The 27,574-nt window shown below is 31.4% G+C and overlaps 1 protein-coding gene across 3 annotated transcripts in view; it reads right to left on the bottom strand.

Moving 5' to 3' along the window:
• LOC145292206 (integrin alpha-8-like) overlaps window positions 1–27,574 on the bottom strand; it is a 506,022-nt gene that overhangs the window by 37,033 nt on the left and 441,415 nt on the right. For all 3 annotated transcript variants that reach the window (XM_080138520.1, XM_080138521.1, XM_080138522.1), the window contains exons 13-20: window positions 24,803–24,911; window positions 23,517–23,614; window positions 18,735–18,825; window positions 17,392–17,437; window positions 16,253–16,357; window positions 15,350–15,405; window positions 12,957–13,105; window positions 1,870–2,004 (exon numbers count right to left, since the gene is read on the bottom strand). In XM_080138520.1, the coding sequence (XP_079994646.1) occupies window positions 1,870–2,004; window positions 12,957–13,105; window positions 15,350–15,405; window positions 16,253–16,357; window positions 17,392–17,437; window positions 18,735–18,825; window positions 23,517–23,614; window positions 24,803–24,911 (789 nt within the window). The remainder of the gene's footprint in view (window positions 1–1,869; window positions 2,005–12,956; window positions 13,106–15,349; window positions 15,406–16,252; window positions 16,358–17,391; window positions 17,438–18,734; window positions 18,826–23,516; window positions 23,615–24,802; window positions 24,912–27,574) is intronic.

The raw sequence follows: 27,574 nt of genomic DNA, 5'->3' as shown, positions 1-27,574 counted from the left end.
TAAAATACATGCTTCAATATCATCCATCTAATTTTTTTAACCATTACTACCGACAATGCTGATTAAGAATGACATAAATTAACAGTTCAACATGATTGCTAGGATGAGAACAATCAACCTCGTGGATAAAATAAAGGATTAAAAATTTCTAAACTCCATCTACATTTACGAGTTCTTCATAAAGATACTAAAGTTTGACTAGAACGTCCCCAATTCCAAAACAATCTCATTTAGAAGGATTGTTATGCTGTAAAATGGCCGAATTACCTAACGGAAATCGATGATGTGTTTTCCTTTAAATAACATTTAATATTTTAGCGAAACCCACAAACCTGCCCCAATCTCTCAGTAGAGCATTGAATCACTTGCTTAAAGTATCTCAACCGCAACCAAAGACAAGTTTCTAATTTTACGTGTTTTAGAGGGAGATAATGAAAGCCAAATATAGTATGAGTAATCTCCCTTTGACTTGATATCCCAGTTTCTAAAAGTAGAAATGTAATTAGAAACGTTAAGCCAAATTACAAGTTGTATCGACGGTCACCTGATTCACGAGCGAACTTCCCTAGAAACTTTCCACTTTCGTTCATTTGCATAGATTAATGTTGCGATGAAAAGAAACTAATTAATATGTTCAGAAATGCTCATTAAATATAAATATTAATTCAGAAGTTTTAAACCACCATCTTCCTCATCTACCCTAAATGTAGTCCCAATTAGGAACCCTTTATATCCAAGTGGCCATATGCCTTGTTAGCGGTGAAGATGTATATAAAAAAAAATGCTGACATGATTTTATTTAATGCTAGACTTCTTTACTTGGCGTTGCTCAGGAATCTTTTTTTCTTCTTTGATTTTTGTTTCACGTAATTAACAGCCATCTGTCCTCTTAATTGCAAATGCAGTACAGTATAGTTCTGCACTATGTACTAGTTCATTTCAAAAGAAAAAATTAGATTCTACTGGAGGGTTGGTGATTTCATGTAAACAACATTAAGATCTTGTCAGTAAAAAAATAAATAAAACAAAAACATTATTTTAGATTAGAGTGGGTGAGCAGTTTTGAATATAAATTTACTGATCACTCACTTTCGAGCCAGATAAAGTTTTTGAGAACATTTAATCCCTTAAGTTATCTTCTTAATTTCTTTGGAAATCAGTTGTGGTTTTGTGTGAGGGGGGTGTAAGGAAATCTTATCTGCTAAAAACAATCCAAAATTTGTAAAGAAAAATATTATTTTGAAATCGTGTTCTTAATTTAAATTTAAAAAAATGAATTTAATTCAATAAATTTTTTCATTTTTGATGTTTTTATTAAATAAAATCTCTAAAAACAGACGTTAACACTTACAGAAGAGTTTTCTTTTATTTTTCTATAGAAAGAAAATTGATTGATTTTTACAGGTGAAGTAAATATTATGTTTTATTTGTACATTTTAAACATCAGAATTTACTTTTAAAAAATCATACACATCAAAATAATCTCAAATGATTTTTACAATCCTTAAAACTTTTATTTCAATAAAGGAATGTATGTAAAAAATATTTTAAAACATTAATTTAAATTAATCAAATGGATGTTTTGTGTTACTTCGTTTTTTTATCGAACTTGTTTTGAATCACTAAAAAGGTTTGGTTAGAAAAAATGTATTAATTTTGGATTGTCTTCTTTTTTGAAACAAGAATTTCTTCCGGTGAGTTAAAACGCACGTGCCAAATGTTAAGTGGGCGATTCTCATAATATGCAAAACTAACTATTTAGCCATCAATTTATAAATTGGAGAATGGCTAAAACTGTGGAGTTCTTAGTTAACAGAACCTTTCTCCTACAAGGGAAGTAACTAATGATATCATTTTGAGTACACTTACCTCAGTACGAACTTTGGTTTCAACATATTTATCAAGAATTGGTTTCAGGTGCCTTTTTCTCCGACTGTGTGATTTTTCAGATAGTTTAAAATCCATGTCAACGCCAATTGGAGTCAGTTTGTCTCGGATATTGTTCTAGCAAAAATTAAAAAAACACTTTTAAAACTTTCAATCTCAAAATTATTTTTTATATTTCTCAAAAACCTCAATTTTATAAGCGAATAAATGCACAAATAGATACATAAATAGAAATTGAATAAAATTATTTGAATATCAATATATACTATACTCTCTGAGCTCGTGGCTCATTGTTTGAATAAAATAATAAGGAGTTTGCAAAATTGATTTACTATAAATAATAAAAGAAAAACAATTAGTCCACCACTTACTCTATCTTTTTTTTTTTACATAGGCATCACCACTTATCAAGGCCAGGAGATCATTCGAGGATAAGGGATAAAGAGTGTACAGTAGACAGTTGGAAAATATAGTAATCGTTAGTAATGGAAATTCACTAAATTTCTTAACTTATATGAAACGGCTCATCAAAAACTTGTTTATGTTAGACTTGAAGACAACCATATTGTAGTCAGCTTGAAAGCAGGAAAACGGAAGACAATTCCATAGGCGTGCAGTTCTAAGAAAGAAGCTTTGTTCATGGAATCTATGATTAGATTTAGGCACAGATAAAGAGTGGGGGAAATTATTAATAGTGTTTTATGCTAGACGGGTGTTTCTTGTGAAAGTTTGGTGAGATTGGAGCTCAGTCGAGCACTTGCCATGAAAGTAACGATAAAGCAGAGACAAACTCACAACATCTCTTCTGTGAGAAAGAGGTTGCAGGAAAGAGAAAAGGACATCTCCTACGAGGCTATGAAGTCTATTTTGAACTCTATCAAGGCAGGGTAAGTCCTTTCTAGCAGCTCCTGCCCAGATGTGGCAACAGTACTCCATCCTTGGACGTACCTGGCTCATATAGATAGAGAATTGCATCAGAAGTGAAATATCTACTGGATCGATAGAAGGATCTCACCATTTTTCCAGCAGCCTTGGCAACAGATTTAATGCATGTGTTCCATTTCAGATCAGGAGTAAAGGTCAAGCCCAGAAGCTTGTCAAAATATAAGGCCTCCCCAAGACGAGAGCCATTCTTTTCAAGTGATGCCAGAAGGGGATCAGAACGTTGATGATGTAAAGATAAAAGCTTGGTTTTAGATGCATTAAAAGTAACGAGCCACCTCTTTCCTCATTGTACCACTTGTTCAATATCAGAGGAGAGAGAATCGGAGAGGACTTGGTCGTTTACAATCTTAGATGTGCTACCATAGATGGTAGTGTCATCAGCATAAATGTCTACGAATGATGTAAGGATGTGACTTGCTATCTCTTCTCTCTTTCTACCGACATTTTGTATCTTTGTCTAGTGATATTCCCTGCATTTTATTGACTTTTCTAATCTGTTTTTAATCATTTTGCCTTAATCTTCATTTCACATAGAAATTCCACGGTAATTGCAAATTTAAAAAAAAACACACATCAGTAAGAAACTTCTTACCACGTAATCAAACTATCACAATGAGGTTGGACTATGTACCATTAAAGACAATTAAATCACAAAGCTCTGGATCTACAGGTCCTGATATATCTGCTGACATAATTGATGAACTCTTCTCATATTATCCTGATCTTGCAACATTATGATCATGTGGCAGTGTTGTAGCCCTCTTTTATGAAATTCAATAGTATAAACATTTGAAAATAGAATCCCAAGTACATGTTATTAATGTCTTTCCAAAGTCCAACTAGATGTGCATGATACACACGTGATATAAGGTCTCGTCGATTTTGTGTCTGTTCTGATGACCCCAATTATTTATTATTTCAGGAAGTCTTGGGCTATATGTGTATGTAAGGTATAAATCTAATTTTTCTCTATTTACAAAAAGCTTAATGTTTTCACTTGAAATGTGCAGGTTTAAAAGTACAACAAAAGTACCCTATGATTTTACTTATTTCAACATGACATGTAATTAGGTAATAATGTTTTCACCTGAATTGTGTAGGGATACATGATCCCTAATCAACAAAAGCACCCTATGATTGTAAATATTCAAACATGACACATGTTTTTACCTGAAATGCGTTGGAATTTGTACTAATTTCAACATGACATGTAATTAGGTAATAATGTTTTCACCAGAAATGCGTTGGAATTTGTACTAATTTCAACATGACATGTAATTAGGTAATAATGGTAATAAAAATTGTTGGAGAGGTAATGGTTTTAATAATTTTTAATTGATAAAAAGGTAATTAGTTTCTCATTAATAAATGTATGATGGTATTTTGTGACATTGGATGTATGGACAAGTAAATTAATATTTAGATAATACGGTACCAGCCAGAGAGCTGAAAGGGATATGGAAGATGAAGAAAGTCAAGATAACACCAATAATAGTAAGAGCACTCGAAACAATCTTGAAAAACTTTGAAAAAAGAATGGGAGAGATTGGAATCAGAGAAATGGCTGAGAAAATACAATGGATAGCAATAACGAAAACTTTAATACTGAGACTTATACATATGAGCTACAAACGATAATGAAACATAAAGGAAATACAATAGAAATATAACAAAAATTAGAGCAACACCATGTAGAATAAAAAAAACTACCATAGGTGGTGGGGTTAACTGTAAGTTAACCCCACCACCTAAAAAATTGTAATGCTAGCATCAACCGACACCAAACCAAATAGTCATGGAGGCTCGAGGAGGATAGAAAGACCGAGGAGGAAAAGCACTAAACAGACCTCTACTGGACGAGTGCAAAAAGGATTAGGACCTTGGAAGGCTTATTACTACCTAAATTCCTATGAAGCTCAATGGTTATTGTCAGTGGGAAATCGATGATAAACGGCTGTTTTGATGATGCAAATTTATTTGCAGAGGTTATTGAAAGAGGTGGAGGGTACTGGAAATCTAAGGAGACTTGTTGTCACTCAGAGTCCAAGGAACACCACCGGTTGTTGTCAGTGAGCAATCTCTGATGACGATCTGTGTGAGAAGTCCTAGTGGGTTGATAATAATAATATACTAGAGGGACATGTGGAAATTCCACAGGGGACTCATTCATATAAAATAAATTGATGTTGGCATTCTATGGATGGTCAGCGTAAATGAAGCCGATCTGATATTATTGAAGCTCTTTTGTTAAAACTGCAAAAGTAGTTAAGTTAGCAGGGACGCCTGGCATAGCCCAGTGGTAAAGTACGCTTAAATATGATATTTTAATTCTTGCTGATTTCGTATATATTATTATAGATTAATATATCAACTTGTTGGTTTTTGCACAGCCTAGCATCCACATAGTGTGACCAATCATTACTAAAAGTCTAACTAAAAAGTAGTTTTATTATCGACGTCTACTATCAAAATCAAGGTAATGGAAAAGATGAAACTTGCACTTTTGGCATTAATTTCCTTTCTGTTCATCGTCAAAAAAATTCATATGAATGAATGGCAAATAAAGTACAGGATGGAACGATAAAATTGTCGCCCTTTAAAACTTTTATTGAAAAAAACAATTCTGCAGTAGAGCTGACATCTATTCAATGTAACCACATTTAGCCTCAATCACCGCCTCGATACGGGTCCAAAACTGGAAGCATGCCTTTTCCACAAGACTCGCAGGAGCTTGGCGAATACTTGGCATATGGCAGCCATCAGGCTGGTTTTAGTGTTGTGGCAGGTCATGTTGGTGATGTTCTCAAACAAAATAATCCAGTGAGTTCACATCAGGGGGAGGGGGAGGGTCAGTGAGAGAAATGTACAAAGTTGTAGCACTCCTTTTGAAGTCAAGCCGACGGTCTCTTTGAACTTGTGGGCTGGCACAGAGTACTGCTGCCACACCTAAGGTCTGTCAGTGGCCACCTAATTACACCAGAGAATCACCACACTCTTCAAAATATCCAGGTATAACTTAGTGTTGACTTTCAAGCCGACTTGGAAGATGTGAGGTGACATGGTGTGGCCTCACTTGAAACTACACCAAAGACCATAGCCATAGTTGGAAAGGGTCGTTTATTGTATTGAGCTCCGTTTTCAAACATTGAACCGTCCGGATTTGCATTTTCAGGGTGCTGGCAATGGTCTTGTTCTCATAACTGTGATTGGAAGAGAGCATAAGTTGTACAGCAGCACATCTCCGATCTCGCTCATTGGACATGGTGTCACTTTCAGATATGATAGACGGTTCCTATCGCTCTTGGGATTTGTACACAACTGGCCAACTAGTAGATGGTCTGCAGCAAAAAAACAAAAAACAAAAAAAAAAACAGCAAAGAAAAAAACGGTTTTATCAAACAGAAATAGAATTGTGTCTTTTCTGGTGCGACAATTTTATCGTTCCACCCGGTAAGAAACAAAAATGATAAAAAATATTGAGGAAATACGAAAATAATAAAAGACATCCCGTGTATCATAAAAATGATTCCTGTTGCTCAGATAAAACAATAATCAAACGCCGAATTAATCAAGTCATTGAATGAAAAATAAATTAGTCTACATTTAATTGGGAAACTAATAATTAAACCTCAATCGTCATTTCTCTAATTATTTCACCATATGTATAGTCAGTTGCCCAAAACCGCTTCAGTAATAAGATAAAGAATAATACGATATGCTGGACATTGCTACAGAAGAAGAAAAGATGAGGTCGTCAGTGATGCTGTATTGTAGGATCCTAAACATGGGACCGCTAAAGTAGGAAATCCTGCCCATGCGTACACACAATTATTGACGAAAGACACTGGTTTACAACTTGAAGATTTTTCTAAGGCCATGAAAGATAGAAACCTGTGGAGGGAAAGAGTCAGTTTGGTTCAGGCAACCCGCCCGATACAATAATGATGACTAAAATGATGATAATAAAATTTACATTATTTATAAGTTCATCAAATATTTTAATAAAATGAAAAAGGATTATTTTACTTATTGACTAATATTGTAGTTAAGGAATATTCATACTTTACTCAAGTATTGAATTTTGGTTTTGTACCCTGGCCGAAATTTTGATAGAATTTTGATTTCCGATTTTCCAAATTTGATGATCGGATGCTTTTTGATAGCATTAACCACAATTCAAATGCTCTTTTTAATAGCATTAACCACAATTCAAATGCTCTTTTTAATAGCATTAACCACAATTCAAATGCTCTTTTTAATAGCATTAACCACAATTCAAATGCTCTTTTTAATAGCATAAACCACAATTCAAATGCTCTTTTTGATAGCATTAGCCACAATTCAAATGCTCTTTTTAATAGCATTAACCACAATTCAAATGCTCTTTTTGATAGCATTAACCACAATTCAAATGCTCTTTTTAATAGCATTAACCACAATTCAAATGCTCTTTTTGATAGCATTAACCACAATTCAAATGCTCTTTTTGATAGCATTAACCACAATTCAAATGCTCTTTTTGATAGCATTAACCACAATTCAAATGCTCTTTTTGATAGCATTAACCACAATTCAAATGCTCTTTTTGATAGCATTAACCACAATTCAAATGCTCTTTTTGATAGCATTAACCACAATTCAAATGCTCTTTTTGATAGCATTAACCACAATTCAAATGCTCTTTTTAATAGCATTAACCACAATTCAAATGCTCTTTTTAATAGCATTAACCACAATTCAAATGCTCTTTTTAATAGCATAAACCACAATTCAAATGCTCTTTTTGATAGCATTAGCCACAATTCAAATGCTCTTTTTAATAGCATTAACCACAATTCAAATGCTCTTTTTAATAGCATTAACCACAATTCAAATGCTCTTTTTAATAGCATTAACCACAATTCAAATGCTCTTTTTGATAGCATTAACCACAATTCAAATGCTCTTTTTGATAGCATTAACCACAATTCAAATGCTCTTTTTGATAGCATTAACCACAATTCAAATGCTCTTTTTGATAGCATTAACCACAATTCAAATGCTCTTTTTGATAGCATTAACCACAATTCAAATGCTCTTTTTAATAGCATTAACCACAATTCAAATGCTCTTTTTAATAGCATTAACCACAATTCAAATGCTCTTTTTGATAGCATTAACCACAATTCAAATGCTCTTTTTGATAGCATTAACCACAATTCAAATGCTCTTTTTGATAGCATTAGCCACAATTCAAATGCTCTTTTTAATAGCATTAACCACAATTCAAATGCTCTTTTTAATAGCATTAACCACAATTCAAATGCTCTTTTTGATAGCATTAACCACAATTCAAATGCTCTTTTTGATAGCATTAACCACAATTCAAATGCTCTTTTTGATAGCATTAACCACAATTCAAATGCTCTTTTTGATAGCATTAGCCACAATTCAAATGCTCTTTTTAATAGCATTAACCACAATTCAAATGCTCTTTTTAATAGCATTAACCACAATTCAAATGCTCTTTTTAATAGCATTAACCACAATTCAAATGCTCTTTTTAATAGCATTAACCACAATTCAAATGCTCTTTTTAATAGCATAAACCACAATTCAAATGCTCTTTTTAATAGCATTAACCACAATTCAAATGCTCTTTTTAATAGCATTAACCACAATTCAAATGCTCTTTTTAATAGCATTAACCACAATTCAAATGCTCTTTTTAATAGCATTAACCACAATTCAAATGCTCTTTTTAATAGCATAAACCACAATTCAAATGCTCTTTTTAATAGCATTAACCACAATTCAAATGCTCTTTTTAATAGCATTAACCACAATTCAAATGCTCTTTTTAATAGCATTAACCACAATTCAAATGCTCTTTTTGATAGCATTAACCACAATTCAAATGCTCTTTTTGATAGCATTAACCACAATTCAAATGCTCTTTTTGATAGCATTAGCCACAATTCAAATGCTCTTTTTAATAGCATTAACCACAATTCAAATGCTCTTTTTAATAGCATTACCCACAATTCAAATGCTCTTTTTAATAGCATTAACCACAATTCAAATGCTCTTTTTAATAGCATTAACCACAATTCAAATGCTCTTTTTAATAGCATAAACCACAATTCAAATGCTCTTTTTAATAGCATTAACCACAATTCAAATGCTCTTTTTAATAGCATTAACCACAATTCAAATGCTCTTTTTAATAGCATTAACCACAATTCAAATGCTCTTTTTAATAGCATTAACCACAATTCAAATGCTCTTTTTAATAGCATAAACCACAATTCAAATGCTCTTTTTAATAGCATTAACCACAATTCAAATGCTCTTTTTAATAGCATTAACCACAATTCAAATGCTCTTTTTAATAGCATTAACCACAATTCAAATGCTCTTTTTAATAGCATTAACCACAATTCAAATGCTCTTTTTAATAGCATTAACCACAATTCAAATGCTCTTTTTGATAGCATTAACCACAATTCAAATGCTCTTTTTGATAGCATTAACCACAATTCAAATGCTCTTTTTAATAGCATTAACCACAATTCAAATGCTCTTTTTAATAGCATTAACCACAATTCAAATGCTCTTTTTAATAGCATTAACCACAATTCAAATGCTCTTTTTGATAGCATTAACCACAATTCAAATGCTCTTTTTGATAGCATTAACCACAATTCAAATGCTCTTTTTGATAGCATTAGCCACAATTCAAATGCTCTTTTTAATAGCATTAACCACAATTCAAATGCTCTTTTTAATAGCATTAACCACAATTCAAATGCTCTTTTTAATAGCATTAACCACAATTCAAATGCTCTTTTTAATAGCATAAACCACAATTCAAATGCTCTTTTTAATAGCATTAACCACAATTCAAATGCTCTTTTTAATAGCATTAACCACAATTCAAATGCTCTTTTTAATAGCATTAACCACAATTCAAATGCTCTTTTTGATAGCATTAACCACAATTCAAATGCTCTTTTTGATAGCATTAACCACAATTCAAATGCTCTTTTTGATAGCATTAGCCACAATTCAAATGCTCTTTTTAATAGCATTAACCACAATTCAAATGCTCTTTTTAATAGCATTACCCACAATTCAAATGCTCTTTTTAATAGCATTAACCACAATTCAAATGCTCTTTTTAATAGCATTAACCACAATTCAAATGCTCTTTTTAATAGCATAAACCACAATTCAAATGCTCTTTTTAATAGCATTAACCACAATTCAAATGCTCTTTTTAATAGCATTAACCACAATTCAAATGCTCTTTTTAATAGCATTAACCACAATTCAAATGCTCTTTTTAATAGCATTAACCACAATTCAAATGCTCTTTTTAATAGCATAAACCACAATTCAAATGCTCTTTTTAATAGCATTAACCACAATTCAAATGCTCTTTTTAATAGCATTAACCACAATTCAAATGCTCTTTTTAATAGCATTAACCACAATTCAAATGCTCTTTTTAATAGCATTAACCACAATTCAAATGCTCTTTTTAATAGCATTAACCACAATTCAAATGCTCTTTTTGATAGCATTAACCACAATTCAAATGCTCTTTTTGATAGCATTAACCACAATTCAAATGCTCTTTTTAATAGCATTAACCACAATTCAAATGCTCTTTTTAATAGCATTAACCACAATTCAAATGCTCTTTTTAATAGCATTAACCACAATTCAAATGCTCTTTTTGATAGCATTAACCACAATTCAAATGCTCTTTTTGATAGCATTAACCACAATTCAAATGCTCTTTTTGATAGCATTAGCCACAATTCAAATGCTCTTTTTAATAGCATTAACCACAATTCAAATGCTCTTTTTAATAGCATTAACCACAATTCAAATGCTCTTTTTAATAGCATTAACCACAATTCAAATGCTCTTTTTAATAGCATTAACCACAATTCAAATGCTCTTTTTAATAGCATAAACCACAATTCAAATGCTCTTTTTAATAGCATTAACCACAATTCAAATGCTCTTTTTAATAGCATTAACCACAATTCAAATGCTCTTTTTAATAGCATTAACCACAATTCAAATGCTCTTTTTAATAGCATTAACCACAATTCAAATGCTCTTTTTAATAGCATAAACCACAATTCAAATGCTCTTTTTAATAGCATTAACCACAATTCAAATGCTCTTTTTAATAGCATTAACCACAATTCAAATGCTCTTTTTAATAGCATTAACCACAATTCAAATGCTCTTTTTAATAGCATTAACCACAATTCAAATGCTCTTTTTGATAGCATTAACCACAATTCAAATGCTCTTTTTGATAGCATTAACCACAATTCAAATGCTCTTTTTAATAGCATTAACCACAATTCAAATGCTCTTTTTAATAGCATAAACCACAATTCAAATGCTCTTTTTAATAGCATTAACCACAATTCAAATGCTCTTTTTAATAGCATTAACCACAATTCAAATGCTCTTTTTAATAGCATTAACCACAATTCAAATGCTCTTTTTAATAGCATTAACCACAATTCAAATGCTCTTTTTAATAGCATTAACCACAATTCAAATGCTCTTTTTAATAGCATAAACCACAATTCAAATGCTCTTTTTAATAGCATTAACCACAATTCAAATGCTCTTTTTAATAGCATTAACCACAATTCAAATGCTCTTTTTAATAGCATTAACCACAATTCAAATGCTCTTTTTAATAGCATTAACCACAATTCAAATGCTCTTTTTAATAGCATTAACCACAATTCAAATGCTCTTTTTAATAGCATTAACCACAATTCAAATGCTCTTTTTAATAGCATAAACCACAATTCAAATGCTCTTTTTAATAGCATTAACCACAATTCAAATGCTCTTTTTAATAGCATTAACCACAATTCAAATGCTCTTTTTAATAGCATTAACCACAATTCAAATGCTCTTTTTAATAGCATTAACCACAATTCAAATGCTCTTTTTAATAGCATTAACCACAATTCAAATGCTCTTTTTAATAGCATTAGCCACAATTCAAATGCTCTTTTTAATAGCATTAACCACAATTCAAATGCTCTTTTTAATAGCATTAACCACAATTCAAATGCTCTTTTTAATAGCATTAACCACAATTCAAATGCTCTTTTTAATAGCATAAACCACAATTCAAATGCTCTTTTTAATAGCATTAACCACAATTCAAATGCTCTTTTTTATAGCATAAACCACAATTCAAATGCTCTTTTTAATAGCATTAACCACAATTCAAATGCTCTTTTTAATAGCATTAACCACAATTCAAATGCTCTTTTTAATAGCATAAACCACAATTCAAATGCTCTTTTTAATAGCATTAACCACAATTCAAATGCTCTTTTTAATAGCATTAACCACAATTCAAATGCTCTTTTTAATAGCATTAACCACAATTCAAATGCTCTTTTTAATAGCATTAACCACAATTCAAATGCTCTTTTTAATAGCATAAACCACAATTCAAATGCTCTTTTTAATAGCATTAACCACAATTCAAATGCTCTTTTTAATAGCATTAACCACAATTCAAATGCTCTTTTTAATAGCATTAACCACAATTCAAATGCTCTTTTTAATAGCATTAACCACAATTCAAATGCTCTTTTTAATAGCATTAACCACAATTCAAATGCTCTTTTTAATAGCATAAACCACAATTCAAATGCTCTTTTTAATAGCATTAACCACAATTCAAATGCTCTTTTTAATAGCATTAACCACAATTCAAATGCTCTTTTTAATAGCATAAACCACAATTCAAATGCTCTTTTTAATAGCATTAACCACAATTCAAATGCTCTTTTTAATAGCATTAACCACAATTCAAATGCTCAGTCTGATGAGTTAAACAGTTTTGAAGGTTTCAACATTCCTATGAAAAACTTCGAGAATACTTAATACAAAATGGAGAATTAAAGCAAAGAAAAGTTTTGTCCTATAATTATGTTGTCAAATAGAGTTATGCAGTTTAGTGATTGACTCGTAATCTTGTTATACGGCGTCAAATATTTCTGTTTGTTTACTTGTATTTTCGTTTATATTTTCTAATTAGGAGGGGGGGAATGTCGGTAAAATTCTGAAACGTTTCTTGTTACCTTCAGATAAACGTGATAGACAATTCTTTCCTCTTTTCCTTCGCTCAAATGAATCGTATTTGTAATCTTGGCGTTTTCCTCGTTTGAGATAAAGAACGCCCTCTGTGTGCTGTTGGTGAGGGAATCAAGGGTCCATGTTACTTCCAATTCTGCAAACAGACAGACAAGCATGAAATATACAAAAGCTCGTGTTTAAATAAATAAATAAATAATAAATAAATATGTGTGTGTACATACATACATACACATACATATATTGTATATATATATATATATATATATATATATATATATATATATATATATTCATATTATGAAGCTATAAAATATACAAAACATCGTATCATATGCATATATATATATATATATATATATATATATATATATATATATATATATATATATATATATATATATATATAGTTGGAGATCACCGAACATAGTGTAATAATTATTTGCTGAGGGTTTAGGGTACTTTTTTCTATAGTTTAAACATAAACCATTAAAAAGAAACTTCCGAAAAGACCAAAATACACTTCTAAAGTATATTTCTCCTAAGCATAAATTAGATAAAAGTGTATTTTGGTCTTTTCAAAAGTTTCTTTTTAATGATTTATGTTTAAACTATAGAAAAAAACCTAAACTCTCAGCAATTAATTATGACACTACGTTCGGTGTTCTTCAAAAGTGTTATAAAATTATGTACCCATAAAAATCTTATATATATATATATATATATATATATATATATATATATATATATATATATATATATATATATATATATATAATTGTTATTAACGAGTCAAATCAATATAGCAAGCTCTATATCCATTCAGATGGAGCGTCATCACAATAATATATATATATATATATATATATATATTATTGTGATGAAGCTCCATCTGAATTGATATAGATTTGACTCGTTAATAACAATAATATATATATATATATATATATATATATATATATATATATATATATATATATATATATATATATATATATATATATATATATATCATTGTATATACACCGGCGCTGTGAGTAAAGCATATCTTGTGAAATTACATTGCTTGGGCCAAGTGATCGTGAGAAGTCCAGCACGACTGGAAATTAATACGGGGTGAAAATAAAAAGATTGATGTTATTCTTGAGTTTTTATTTTCCGAGACAAATTGCACAATCAAGTGCTGAGCTTAAGTCTGTTCTACTATTGAATCCATTGTTGAATGGATTATGCATGAATTCATAGCTTTTCCAATATATATATATATATATATATATATATATATATATACGCTACTTGCTCCTCTTCCTCTTTATCTCTCTTTCTCTCTTTGTGTTTTCTTTGTTTTCTCGCATTTCTTTCAGAGGAATCGAAACTGCCGAATAAGTACATATTTTCTATTTATATATTCAAATTTAATTCAGGTCTATGCGTGAAACTATGGTTCTCTGTGCTATGTTGTTGGTCTGCTAGAAGACACCGGAAACTAATAAAATGTTAATTTTTTTTTACAAGGTGATCACCTCTTATCAAGGCCCGAAAGCCACTCGGGAATAAGGGTTATTGCGTGTGCAGTTCGTAAATGTTGAGATTTGATAAAGTGTCTACTTATGGGGGCAGTTCATCAGGAATTTGTTTATGTTGGACTTGAAGATATCCAAGTTGTAAGGTGGGAAACAGGCAAACAAAACAGAGTTCCATAGGCGTGCACTTCTAAGGGAGAAGCTTTCTTTATGGAATCTACGTTTTGGTTTTGGCATAGATAAAGAGTGGGGAAAATTTTTGACAGTGGTATCAGCTAGACGGGTGTTTTTCGTGAGAGATCGGCGAGGTGGGGCCAGGGATTGAAACTCAGACGAGTACTTGCCATGGAAGTTACGATAAAACAAAGGCAGGCTCGCAACATCTCTCCTGTGGGAGAGAGGTTGCAAGGAAGATAAAAGGGCATCCCCCACTAAGCCACGAAGTCTGTTTTGTACTCTGTCAAGGCAGGATAGGCTGTTTTTAGCAGCTCCTGCCCAGATGTGGCAACAGTACTCCATCCTTGGACGTACTTGACTTTTATATAGATAGAGAATTGCATCAGCAGTGAGAAATCTGCTGGAGCGGAAGAAGGATCCTACCATTTTTCCAGCGACCTTGGCAATAGATTTGATGTACGTGATAACAAAGAAAAGTAATTTTATTTGTGGGCAATTACAAAAAAATTAATAAAATCAGTTTCTTCAAATTATTAGTTAACCTTAGATCATGACCTTGATTTGAACCCATATTGCCAACTTTACAGTTTGTACTTCTCAGACATTTTACACTGTTCATTCTTAACAAGTAAGAAGGAAATTATAAGAACGATATTTTTAAAAATTCAATTCATACTTACTTATCTTTTTGGGCACGTTTGTCCCTCCATAAGAAATCGCGGTTATCACAGTCAAACTGAAGAATTAAAACAAAACATGTTTCAGTATTTCATGAACAAACAACTTTCTTTTGATGTAGAATTTAAAAGAGATTGAGTAATCTTTTTGCTATTATTGGAAAGTTCGACGAAGATTCTTACGTCATGGAGTCCAAGATTTTTTAATATGGAAAAGAGTATTGGATAGGAGTTTGCAACAAAAAGTCTCAGGGAAATAATTAGAGAAATTACCGTTTAGGTTTAAGTATTTGTTTCCAAATTAAATGTAGGCTAATTTATTTTTCATTCAATGACTTGATTAATTCGGCATTTGATTATTTCATCGTGTAACAGGAATTACTTTTATGATACGTGGATGTCTTTTATTATTTTCGTATTTTCTCATTATTTTTTAATCATTTTTGTTTCTTATTTTATCTGCCAATCTTCTTGTGATTATGATAGGCTGATCCAGGTCGATGTTATTATTGGTCGTTCTGTTCCATAAAAATAGCAACGTATCTTGTGCGGATTGGCTTTGAAGATATCAGATTCTTTGGTAGGATATTTATATAATTAAAATTCATAGTCAGTCTTCAGATACAATGGACACCCCTTGCAAACATACCCACGCGTGTAATTCTGACGAAAGTGTTGCGTAATCACTAACCTTATCTCTCCTGAATCAGCACAATTTAATTCCAGGGTCAAGGAGAAACAATGCCGAAATAAACAGAGACCATATACAACACCTGGTTTTCCCAAATATTTCCTCGCTTTTATTAAAGTATAAAGATGAAAAGAACGCTTAGATGACTAAATTTTGATCAAGTCATTTGCAGCAAAAGCTTGTCCTATGAAATTAGATTTGTATACGAGACTCACCATGTTCGCTTTGATCCATCGAGTAAAGCGCAATCTTTTGTATCAAGGTTGATATTTAAGGGTTCCAAGATTAAGCGTGCTTTGATTTTAATCACCGGGCGGGATCTGAAAAGAAATAAAGCATTAATCGGTTATGCTTGGTTCATGTATAGAGAAAGACAATGATATTCGCTATCTATGCATATATTTTTCAAAACTTTCTATCTATCTATCTATCTATATATATATATATATATATATATATATATATATATATATAATTTCGGAAGTTTTTTAATTTTTAAAACTATACGAAAAAACTTATTTAATTTTTTATATTTTTTATCCTTCGTTAGAAAACTATATAGTCAGTAAGTCATTTAATAACCTGCAATCAATGCATCAACTGGTTTTCTCGAATTCACTATAGTACTAATGTTAATTTAAGGGATCATCAGTTGTTTACCATGAAACACTGTTTCTGGGATTTAAAAACAAAACAGTACATTAAATCATGGCTCCCCAGCAGTGTTGATCAAACACCACCTCTCTTAATCTTAAGAAGAAAAATGTTACAGATATTAGATCTAGTTTCCTATTCTTAATTAATTGGGTTAGCCTACTCATGTTATGAAAATGAATTCCTTGGAGAATTCATCTGTTTCTGTTAGACCGGCTTCTCTATGCATAAGAGAAATCACACCGGTTTTCACTATATATAGTGCCAGTAATGTCTACACCGGGAGAAGGAGCGACAGTACTCCACTGCCTAGCTGAGCGCTAATCAGTTATACTCGTATTCCTACCTTTGTACCTGTGATGTTAATACACTTCGTTTGTTAAACCAACCTCGACTTGATTTTCTTAATTTATCAGTCTTGTATTTATAAGATTAGGATTAATCCATTTGACTACTTATCACCCCTATATATATATATATATATATATATATATATATATATATATATATATATATATATATATATATATATATATATATATTTGTAATACTTTTTATTTTATTTTGAAATTTAAAGAAAAAAGAATAAAATATAATATAGAGTTATGGCATGGTGCAAGAATACGGAGGCAATAGTTATGTATGGGCCAAGCCGAGTTTACCTATATCAGGTTATATACAGGATAAATAGAAGTCTCACCTCAGGAAAACAACTTTTTCTGATTCATATGCGCCAACAAGAAGATCTAGAAATCAAATAAAAAGAAAAGAAAAAGAGCATGAGATTCGAAAATAAATTAATCAAAAGTTTTGAAATATTCTAGCAGAATTGTTATTACAGATAAGTTTTATTTTATGCGCTTTTATTCAGTTTCCATGTGCTTCTGTATAAAATTATTCGGTTAGAATGTATTGTTTATGTATTATAAAATTTTGATAATTAAATTGTTATGTCTGGTTCACTAGTGTTAGTTCACTGCTTTCCTTTTCGATACAAATTATCGCATCCAGGCTTGAATATTTAGTATACATTTATTTAATTCATTGACGGATGGAAGATATATCGATTCATATCTTTTGCGAGGTTCCCAATGAAAATAAGTGAGAATCCGGAACATCGAAATTGCATAAAAAATAATAATAAATGCGTTCTTTAAAATATAAATTACTAGCTTTCCTGATTTGTCGTTGCCCGAGAACATTTATACTTATTATCTAGCAATACAATATTATTCTGTTTAAATCAATTGTATCTCTTTGTAAAATTACGTTCTAAGTTTTCTTTTTAAGGCTTAAATATAAAACTAAAATATTTTCTGCAAGTCTTCAGCGTAGTTTATTTCAGCGTGAAGTTTTATGTCCATTAATACCACAGATTTTTAATTATTTAACTTTATTTGTTAAATACGTCTTTGTATTCAACGAATTAACGCTTCCATATTATCGTCTCTCTCTCTCTCTCTCTCTCTCTCTCTCTCTCTGTATATATATATATATATATATATTTAGAGAGAGGGGGAGAGAGAGAGGGGGGGAGAGAGAATAAATGACTATATTCCAAAATTCATGATGTTGACCATCTTATAATTTATTTCTTTTAATTCAGTTATATATATATATATATATATATATATTTATATACGAACAAAAGTTTATAAAAACGGCGTAATCACGTTGACATAAATTCTGTTCAGATAACCGAGGATAAGAAACGACCATTTAAGAGTTCCAGGCGCAGTACGTGCTTCCAGTCGTCCTGAACCTGCACTTGCCACTGCTATTTAACAATTCCGACTCAGAAGAGGTGTGGGTGGAGATTGTTCAACTCTTGCCACAAAGATTTCACGCGAAGACGCTTTTACAGTGGGTATCCATCGTCTGCCAAAACTGGAGGAAGCTACAATATATATACACATATATATGTGTGTGTGTGTGTGTGTGTGTGTGTGTGTGTGTGTGTGTGTGTGTGTGTGTGTGTGTGCTTGTGTGTGTATGTGTGCTTGTTTCTAAGCGAGTCCCTGAATGGAAATATGATATACTAACCTGGATAGACATTGCCATCAAGATCCAAACCACCAGCCAAAGAATATCCAAAAGTCTTTATCGTAGGATCAAATACGCTCGGTTCAATTACCTAAAATAAATAGGATAGAAAAAAAGTAAATCGAAATATTTTCCCAATTATGCACGGATCAAATACAACAACTTAATGTTGATAACATCTATTGCAATTGCATTATTCTACCGATATTTGCGGACAAAGAAAACAAAAGTTGGCATTTCCAGGAGAGGATATCTTATATGCAGATCTGTACTAAAATTACGTTTTTCCCGACAAATGAAACTTTAAAAAAAGGCAGTCAACATCCGTTTAGATCCTTGACAGCAATACAAAAAGAACATATATTTACACCATCAAAAGTTTTCTGAATTGCTGCATATATAAATGTAAAGAGATAAAAAAAAGAACAAACCAAGTTATGTGTTCATCAACGTTTCGTCTTTATTGCAATAAAGACAAAACTTATATGAGAACATGATTTGGTTTCCCCTTTTTTTTTATTTCTTTATTTCACGGAATACTATTTCCATTTTTCTCATCATATATAAATAAATTTAATATGTATTATGTTTCTCTGTCTGTCTCGATATTTTTAAACTGTATCCCCTTCGAAACTAAAAGTCGCAGAGCGGCACCAGGGATCTCAAGTGATTGGATTTTTATAGAGCGTTCTTTTATGGGTCTTTAGCCGGTTAAAATATTTTTTAAGGGTCAAAATTGAAAAAATTCGTTGTACATCATGTACATTCATTTTAATTTATTTTTAATTTTTAATCAGTTGATATGCATGACACGTTGGTGCAATGATTATGTCACCAGCTTTGAATGCTTCGGTTTCGATTCTAATTGATGGCACTCAAATACGTTTTTTTTTATTATTATTATACTTTAAATACCACGACTCTATAATAATATAATCAAAATCTGGACAAATTAAATATCACATTTAAGCGTATTATACGCCCGGGCAAAGCTGGGCGCCCTCTACCAGTCTAATATATAAAATGCTATATGTCTGTCTGTCTCTTCCAATATTTTAAAACTCTATCTCTTCTGAAACTAAAAGTCGCAGGGCGGTGCTAGGGCCTCAAATGATTGGATTTTTCATCGACCGCTTTTTGTACAATCATCCTAGTTCATATTTAATTTTTAATCATTTAATATGCGTGTCATGTTGGTACAGTCGTAACGTCACCAGCTTTGAATACGCAGTTTTGCTTTCGGTTTCGATTCTAGCTGATGGCACCCAAATATTTTTTTTACTTTTGAAATCACGACTCTATAATAATAATAATAATAATATATGAAATATGGACAAATTAAAATATCATATTTAAGCTTATTTTACATCCGAGCAAAGCTGCCTCCGTCTTTCACCAGTGTCTACATATAAGTTTATCTATAGTTAAAACCATCTAAACTATGGGAATATGTTTATATATTTGTAAGTTTAAGATTCACTTTTAAACTAATTCACCGATCATTATGAATTCCGAAAAACAGATGTTAGGCGTATGGGATTAAACTCTAAGCTCTATCAGATTTATTTAATTTCATTAAAAAAAAACTTTTCCTGAAAAATTTAAATGCGATTTTGTTAAATGTTCACAACATAATGTGTTTCGTAAGGGAACATATACGTGGTGTAAAACTGTTCTGTTCGGATAATTCATTTTGCCTATCCTGGGACGGACATATATATATATATATATATATATATATATATATATATATATATATATATATATATATATGACTACTTCATTTAATCACATAAATTAATATACGAAAGTATAGATTTATGCGTAAACTTTATTTACTTCAACAGTGCTCAATACGTAGGTAGAGCTAGGTAGTAAGTTATAAATATATATGGCAATTAGGCTACACAGAATATTTCGCGTTTCATCCAAGCTAGGATTCATCAGGGAATAAGCCTGATGAATCTTAGCGTGGATGAAACGTGGAATATTCTATGAATCCTAGTGAGGATAAAACGCGTAATATTCTCTGTAGATTAATTGCCATATATATTTTATAACTTACTATCTATCTATCTATCTATCTATCTATCTATCTATATATCTATAAAAGTGAACGTGTCTGTGTGTGTGTTTGTGTACATTTCCCTATGCAATAACTGTCAATTTTGAGTCTATAGACTCGAAATTTGATATACAGGGTACTGAGATTTGGGAGAATCTTTATGATCGGTTTTTGGCTAGAAATTTGGCGATTAATGGTCAAAGTTCAACGATTTGACCTTTGAGAACTCTACCAAACGCCTCCGACAATTTTGGGTCTACGCACTTGAAGTTCACGATATAGGTTTCTTGGGCATGGATCTAACTTAATAACTTAGTTTGAGCCCAAAGCAATAAATTTTAAGGGGTCATAATAGGGGTCAAAGTTTTAAAAAATTGAGCTCTGCGGTCTCTTCTAGACAATTTCTGGTCTAAATATTTGAAATTTTACATAAAGGGTATTCAAAGATAGGACAAGCTTTTTCATCAGTTTGGGTCGAAAATTTTTAGTTACCAATATATAAATGTATGTATGTATGCATGTATGTATGTATGTTTGCATGTCTGCCTAAAACTTTCGACAGAGGCGACGGATTTTACCAAGATTCATATCGTCATGAAGTTCGACCTTTCATACAAGATATATCGAGAAATTGGCTAAAAGCATTAATATATTCACCTTCACCTAGGCACTTTTATACAGGGGTGGGGGTCACCTTGTTCGCCGATATTTTTGTAAGTTATCCACTCCTTTAGATTGTCTAGCCTTAATTTTAAAAAATGTCGCTTCCGGTTATGGGGTGGTCGTAAAAACATAGACGTCCGGTTTTTACCCCGTTCTTTTCCTCCTTCACGGTACGGGTTTGAGCCTGCCATCCTACTACCACTTTTTTCTTTTTTCTTTTATATATATATATATATATATATATATATATATATATATATATATATATATATATATATATATAAGAAAAATACGAAGAAGAAAAATATTTCATTGCTTCTACGTATTATATCTTCGAACAAAAAACATACTGGATTAAAAGCACGTCTCATTTACCTATTATCTCGTGGTGTTTAGACGTCAGATATCCGTGGCCGAATATTCAACGAACAAGAAAATTATTTGCTCGGATAAAACTTCCCATGGGAAAAATAAAGAAAGTAATATCATCCAAGGAAGATAACTGCATAATATAGATTACAAATTATCACAGGCAGCCACCTCATATATATATATATATATATATATATATATATATATATATATATATATATATAGAGAGAGAGAGAGAGAGAGAGAGAGAGAGAGAGAGAAAGAGAGAGAGAGAGGGAAGAGATTGTATTATCTGTCGTAACGCCCACTCAAACCTATTGAGAAATTCTCATCGGAAACCTATGGACCATGTGGGTGCGATAATGAGACTCCGTTGCTCGTTTTACTTATCTCAATGAAGACATCCATTGTTTTATTCTCTTCCTCCAGACTTAAACAATTGAGTTTGAGGAAATAGCAATGGCCGTTCACATGGAATTAATCACGTGACACTTTGCCATATTCAGTTTTGTTGGTGAGAAAAATGGTTACGGAAGATGTATGATTCATTCCATTGCTAAATTCCAAGCCAAAAACAAAAAGCCGTCCCGGAAGATAACGAGTCCAGGCTAGGATACTGCGTCATTATTTATACATTAGAATTTGCATTAATAATTGCATTATATCCAGCTGTACACGATGCTTTATGCCAAATATAGTGGAATTCTAACCAATAGATGTTTAACTGATATGTGATTTTACTACTACTACTACTACTACAACTACTACTACTACTACTACTACTACTACTACTAATAATAATAATAATAATGATAATATATCATAAGCACGTTAATACACCGTTTTACCTTATATTTACCGAAATTATGCAAGGTTTAGCCTGGCTAGTATGAAATGGGTGATCATTTAGGAATATCTGGCGCTGTGTGTAGGAGGCGTCCCCAACTCCCTGCAAGAACTGCAAAAATCTGATGTCATCCCCCTTAACTGGGATATACATGCAACTGGGAACAGCTTGACAACTACTACTACTTCTACGACTACTACTACTCTGTATCTAAAAGAGTCAACCCCAGCTTCGACTTTATAGCCACGACAAATGCCTCAGTGCACAAGACCAGATGAAGAACGCCATTGTCTAATCAAACAGAATGTTTCCATCGCATATTTCTCAACAAAACCTTATTACTAATATGGTGACTTTATATAAAATAGCAGGATTCGTGCCTGGGAAAAGTAAGGAAAGCAACGCCCACAAGAGTCATGAGTAAAGTGAACTGAAAAGATATTAGATACTTTGTAATTCAACATACTAATCTTTTAACGACAATATAAAATATTTATCCAATAAATTTATAAATAATATTAATATTAAATTAACTATTTAATAAGAAAATAATAATAAATAATAATTAATTAATAAGATGTGCTTTTTGCAAAGCAATATGCAAATTATATAAATTTACGATGTTGACCATGTACACCTGATCAGTATATTGCGTTTAATGTCTCAGCTTTGTAAATATACGCATATAAGTTCTATTGGTCTAAATATTGTATTGTTTTTTTATTTTTTTTTTATTTTGATACACATCCAACCCGAGGGATGTCCTTTATTTATGCATTGACATCTACTCATACAGAAAAAGAAAAACAAAACAGTAAACATCAAAAGGACTTACCTGAGCAGGTTCCGTGATTACTCCAGAAGAAGAACCGTGGTAAATGAAAATGGCTCCTTTTCCATTTTTACCACCGTAAGGGGCGGATGTTACGAAATCTACAAGAACAAAATCAATCAATCAGATATAAATACATATGCATAATTCATTTACATGTATCAGTCAGTTGTACTTATCTTGGTTGTTATTATATTTACAGCGTTTCGCTCTGTGTACTCCTCGGCCTGCCTTCACAATAGGAATAAGTATTGATAATTATTTCCAATTATAAATTTTAGTCAGGCGTACGAAATATTTCCATACAGAAACTGCGAGTACAACGACGTAAAATAACAAACAATTGTAGAAGTGAAAGAAAATGTGTAATAAAATTTAAAGTTTAGTACACGAATGAATAATTTGCTTAATTGTTTGAATAACTCAATGGCCTGCCACTTGTTCGTCTTAGCAGGGGCTTCTGTATTTATTTCGACCTCGCTGTAGAAAGGAGGCCATGGAAACATTTGTGGCCTATTTAATGATTAAGCCCGTTATGTTTTGATGGGATTTGAATATCCCTGGAAATAAAGTTCAACTCTCACAAATGAGAATGTGGGAACATGTCGATAAGTCCTTAATCCGAAATAAGACGAGGGCAATGTGCAAAGGAACACAACACAGTTATTAACAATTTAACAGTTAATGAGAAAGAAAATATGCACATATGTACAAGATAGAATAATACAGAACGGCCAAATTAAGTGGATGGAAGTAAGAGAAGATAGTTAATTGTTGCGAAAACATATTCCGCTAGACTTATCTGAAGATGAGTCGTGTAACATTGTTGACTTGCGCTTCCTCGCTTCGTTCGTTCTGGCTCCTTTTCGTTGGTGATATCTCGGTTGCAATTTAAACAGGGCTAGCAGGTTCCGTCCTGACTGCCACTCACGCTGGTTGAAAAGCAAATGGAAAACTGGCAGAGCTTCCGTCGAGGGTGTGTGATCCGCAGATCCGGATGAGATGAAAAAGAGACCGCGAAGCCCGCGAGCAGGGGTTTTCTAAAGCCCCTCACGTGACTCCCAGAGGTGTGGGGATGGCTTCCCTAATCCACGGGCTGACAGGGGTTAAAGCAAATCTAATCAGCAGGAGCTGTACACAAATTAATTCCAATAGTTTTGCTGTATATTATTAATTGACCAAAAGTTGATGTTTTGTTCATAGCTGGAGTACAAGGAAAAAATTGTTTCCTAGACCACGTCAGTAACTAATTTTTAAATTAAAGTGTTCTGGATAAATTGATTTCTTACCGTTAAATCCGTCATAATTGATATCTGAAAGGGCAGAAATGTCCCAGCCAAATCTACCCTTGTTTACTTTGCCCAATAAAATATCTCTTTTCAAATGGAGAAATGTGTGCTGGAGTTTAAGGAGAAAAGAAAAGAAAAGAAAAACACATTAATAAAAACCAACTGCATAAAAAAGTAAACATCGCGCAAAAGGGGCATAATCACATTTTTGTTTTATTTCGCTTGACATTATGAGGATGAAGAGTCAAAATACTACGTTTTTTATTGTTTTAAAATATTTCGCACAAAAAATGATATCAAATATACATTTTAAGTATTGTTTTAAACAAAAACACAATTTGAACATTTTTTAGCAAAATGAGTTTTAGCAGAATAAAAAACAAACGGCCATTAATGAATTAAGAATTAACAATTATTCGATGGGTAAAAACGTTGGTATAAACATTCAATTTTATTTACGATACGGAGTATAATAAAATTTATTTTGTAGACATAATGTAAGATTTCTGACCAATAATCATCTTTTTGTCTAACGCTTGACAGGTAACCAATAGAAATGGTCGATAGGAAACGGGTCCTGTTCTAAGATGTAATCGTTTTGATATCGAGATGTAATTTTTGGCTTGTTTATTTCATGATGTGTTAATCGATTTTGGGATTTGCGAAATATCATGCCGGCAAAAAAGTCAATATCCATTTTAGGATTAATATAAATAGTTAATTTCCATGAAAATGTGATACACACACATTCACGCACACAAACACACACAGGTACAAACACACACACACACACACACACACACACACACACACACACACACACACACACACACACATATATATATATACACACACACTAAAAGAATCAGTTTATATTTAGGATCTTTATTCCAATTTTGATCAAATTTTGTTATATGATTTTGATTTAAGAAAATTGAGAGGAAACTTGTTTAATTGGTGTTTAAAAACTATTGATCAAATTTGATGCAAACCAAAATATTTTAATTTTCAGAAAACACGCTGTTCATATAAAAGCTCCGACGAATTCGTTGACATAAAAAAGTACAAACAAGCCTCAATGCTTAGATGGACATCTACTGAGCAAAATCGTTAATTATAACATTCTTATTCAAGGAAGATGTGTAGGATTCTGTCAGGAAATTTATGGCACACAATGATAGAGAAATAAATACATAGATGTAATGCAAATTAAATGCAGTTACATCGTTCTTAGTATCAAATAATATACAAAAGTACTACAGGTAGACAAATAATGCAGATAGACAAATAATACAGATAGACAAATAATACAGATGGACAAATACTGCAGATAGACAAATAATACAGATAGACAAATAATGCAAATAGAGAAATAATACAGATAGACAAATAATACAGATAAGCAAATAATACAGATGGACAAATAATGCAAATAGACAAATAATACAGATAAGCAAATAATACAGATAGACAAATAATACAGATATACAAATAATGCAGATAGACAAATAATACAGATAGACAAATAATACCGATAGACAAATAATGCAGATAGACAAATAATACAGATAGACAAATGATACAGATAGACAAATAATACAGATAGACAAATAATACAAATAAACAAATAATACAGATGGACAAATAATACAGATAGACAAATAACACAGATAGACAAATAATGCAGATGGACAAATACTGCAGATAGACAAATAATACAAATAAACAAATAATACAGATGGACAAATAATGCAAATAGAGAAATAATACAGATAGACAAATAATACAGATAGACAAATAATGCAGATGGACAAATACTGCAGATAGACAAATAATACAAATAAACAAATAATACAGATAGACAAATAATGCAAATAGAGAAATAATACAGATAGACAAATAATACAGATAGACAAATAATGCAAATAGAGAAATAATACAGATAGACAAATAATACAGATAGACAAATAATGCAGATGGACAAATACTGCAGATAGACAAATAATACAAATAAACAAATAATGCAGATGGACAAACAATGCAAATAGAGAAATAATACAGATAGACAAATAATACAGATAGACAAATAATGCAAATAGAGAAATAATACAGATAGACAAATAATTCAGATAGACGAATAATAAACATATACGTTAAATGTATTGAAACGAATAATGACAGAGATGATATAATTTTACTCATCCTTCTCAATAAAAAGTAGAACAATATTTTAAAACAAAGAGAAATTTACAATTAAATGACACCTTTTTTTCGTTTTCATTAAAGTCCACAGAAACTATCAAGAACATACATAATCATATTTCTGTTTGACTTCGGTATATGAAATGTATAACGGAAATCAAGACTGAAAACGATGAATAATTGTAATTACTAGATTAATGGGAATATATGATACATTTAGTACATTTTATACGAGATGATCTATCAAAATTACTTACCGAATCAGCCAAAAGCATATATTAGCTAATTTAGTTTATTATAAAAACATTTTAACATGTCATTTTTAAAATAACCACAAAATTTATAAATGAATTGATTATTAGGGTAAAACGGACATTTAATTTTGACGGAAAATATGTTTAAAATAAATATTTTTAGTTAAAAATACATGCCTATGTTGAACAATCATAATACAGTCTATTAAATAAGGGAAAATAATATTATACTACAATAATTATAAGTGAAATAGTTACAAAAGAAGTTTACATTTTCGACCAAAAAGATTAATGTGGTCGTCTTACAAATATTTTA

This window comes from Euprymna scolopes, chromosome 13, assembly GCF_053919585.1.
Source record: "Euprymna scolopes isolate OS-2025 chromosome 13, ASM5391958v1, whole genome shotgun sequence".
Classification (NCBI taxonomy): Eukaryota; Metazoa; Mollusca; class Cephalopoda; order Sepiida; family Sepiolidae; genus Euprymna; species Euprymna scolopes.
The sequence above is the reverse complement of the archived record's forward strand: the minus strand, read 5'-3'. Positions and strand labels throughout refer to the sequence as shown.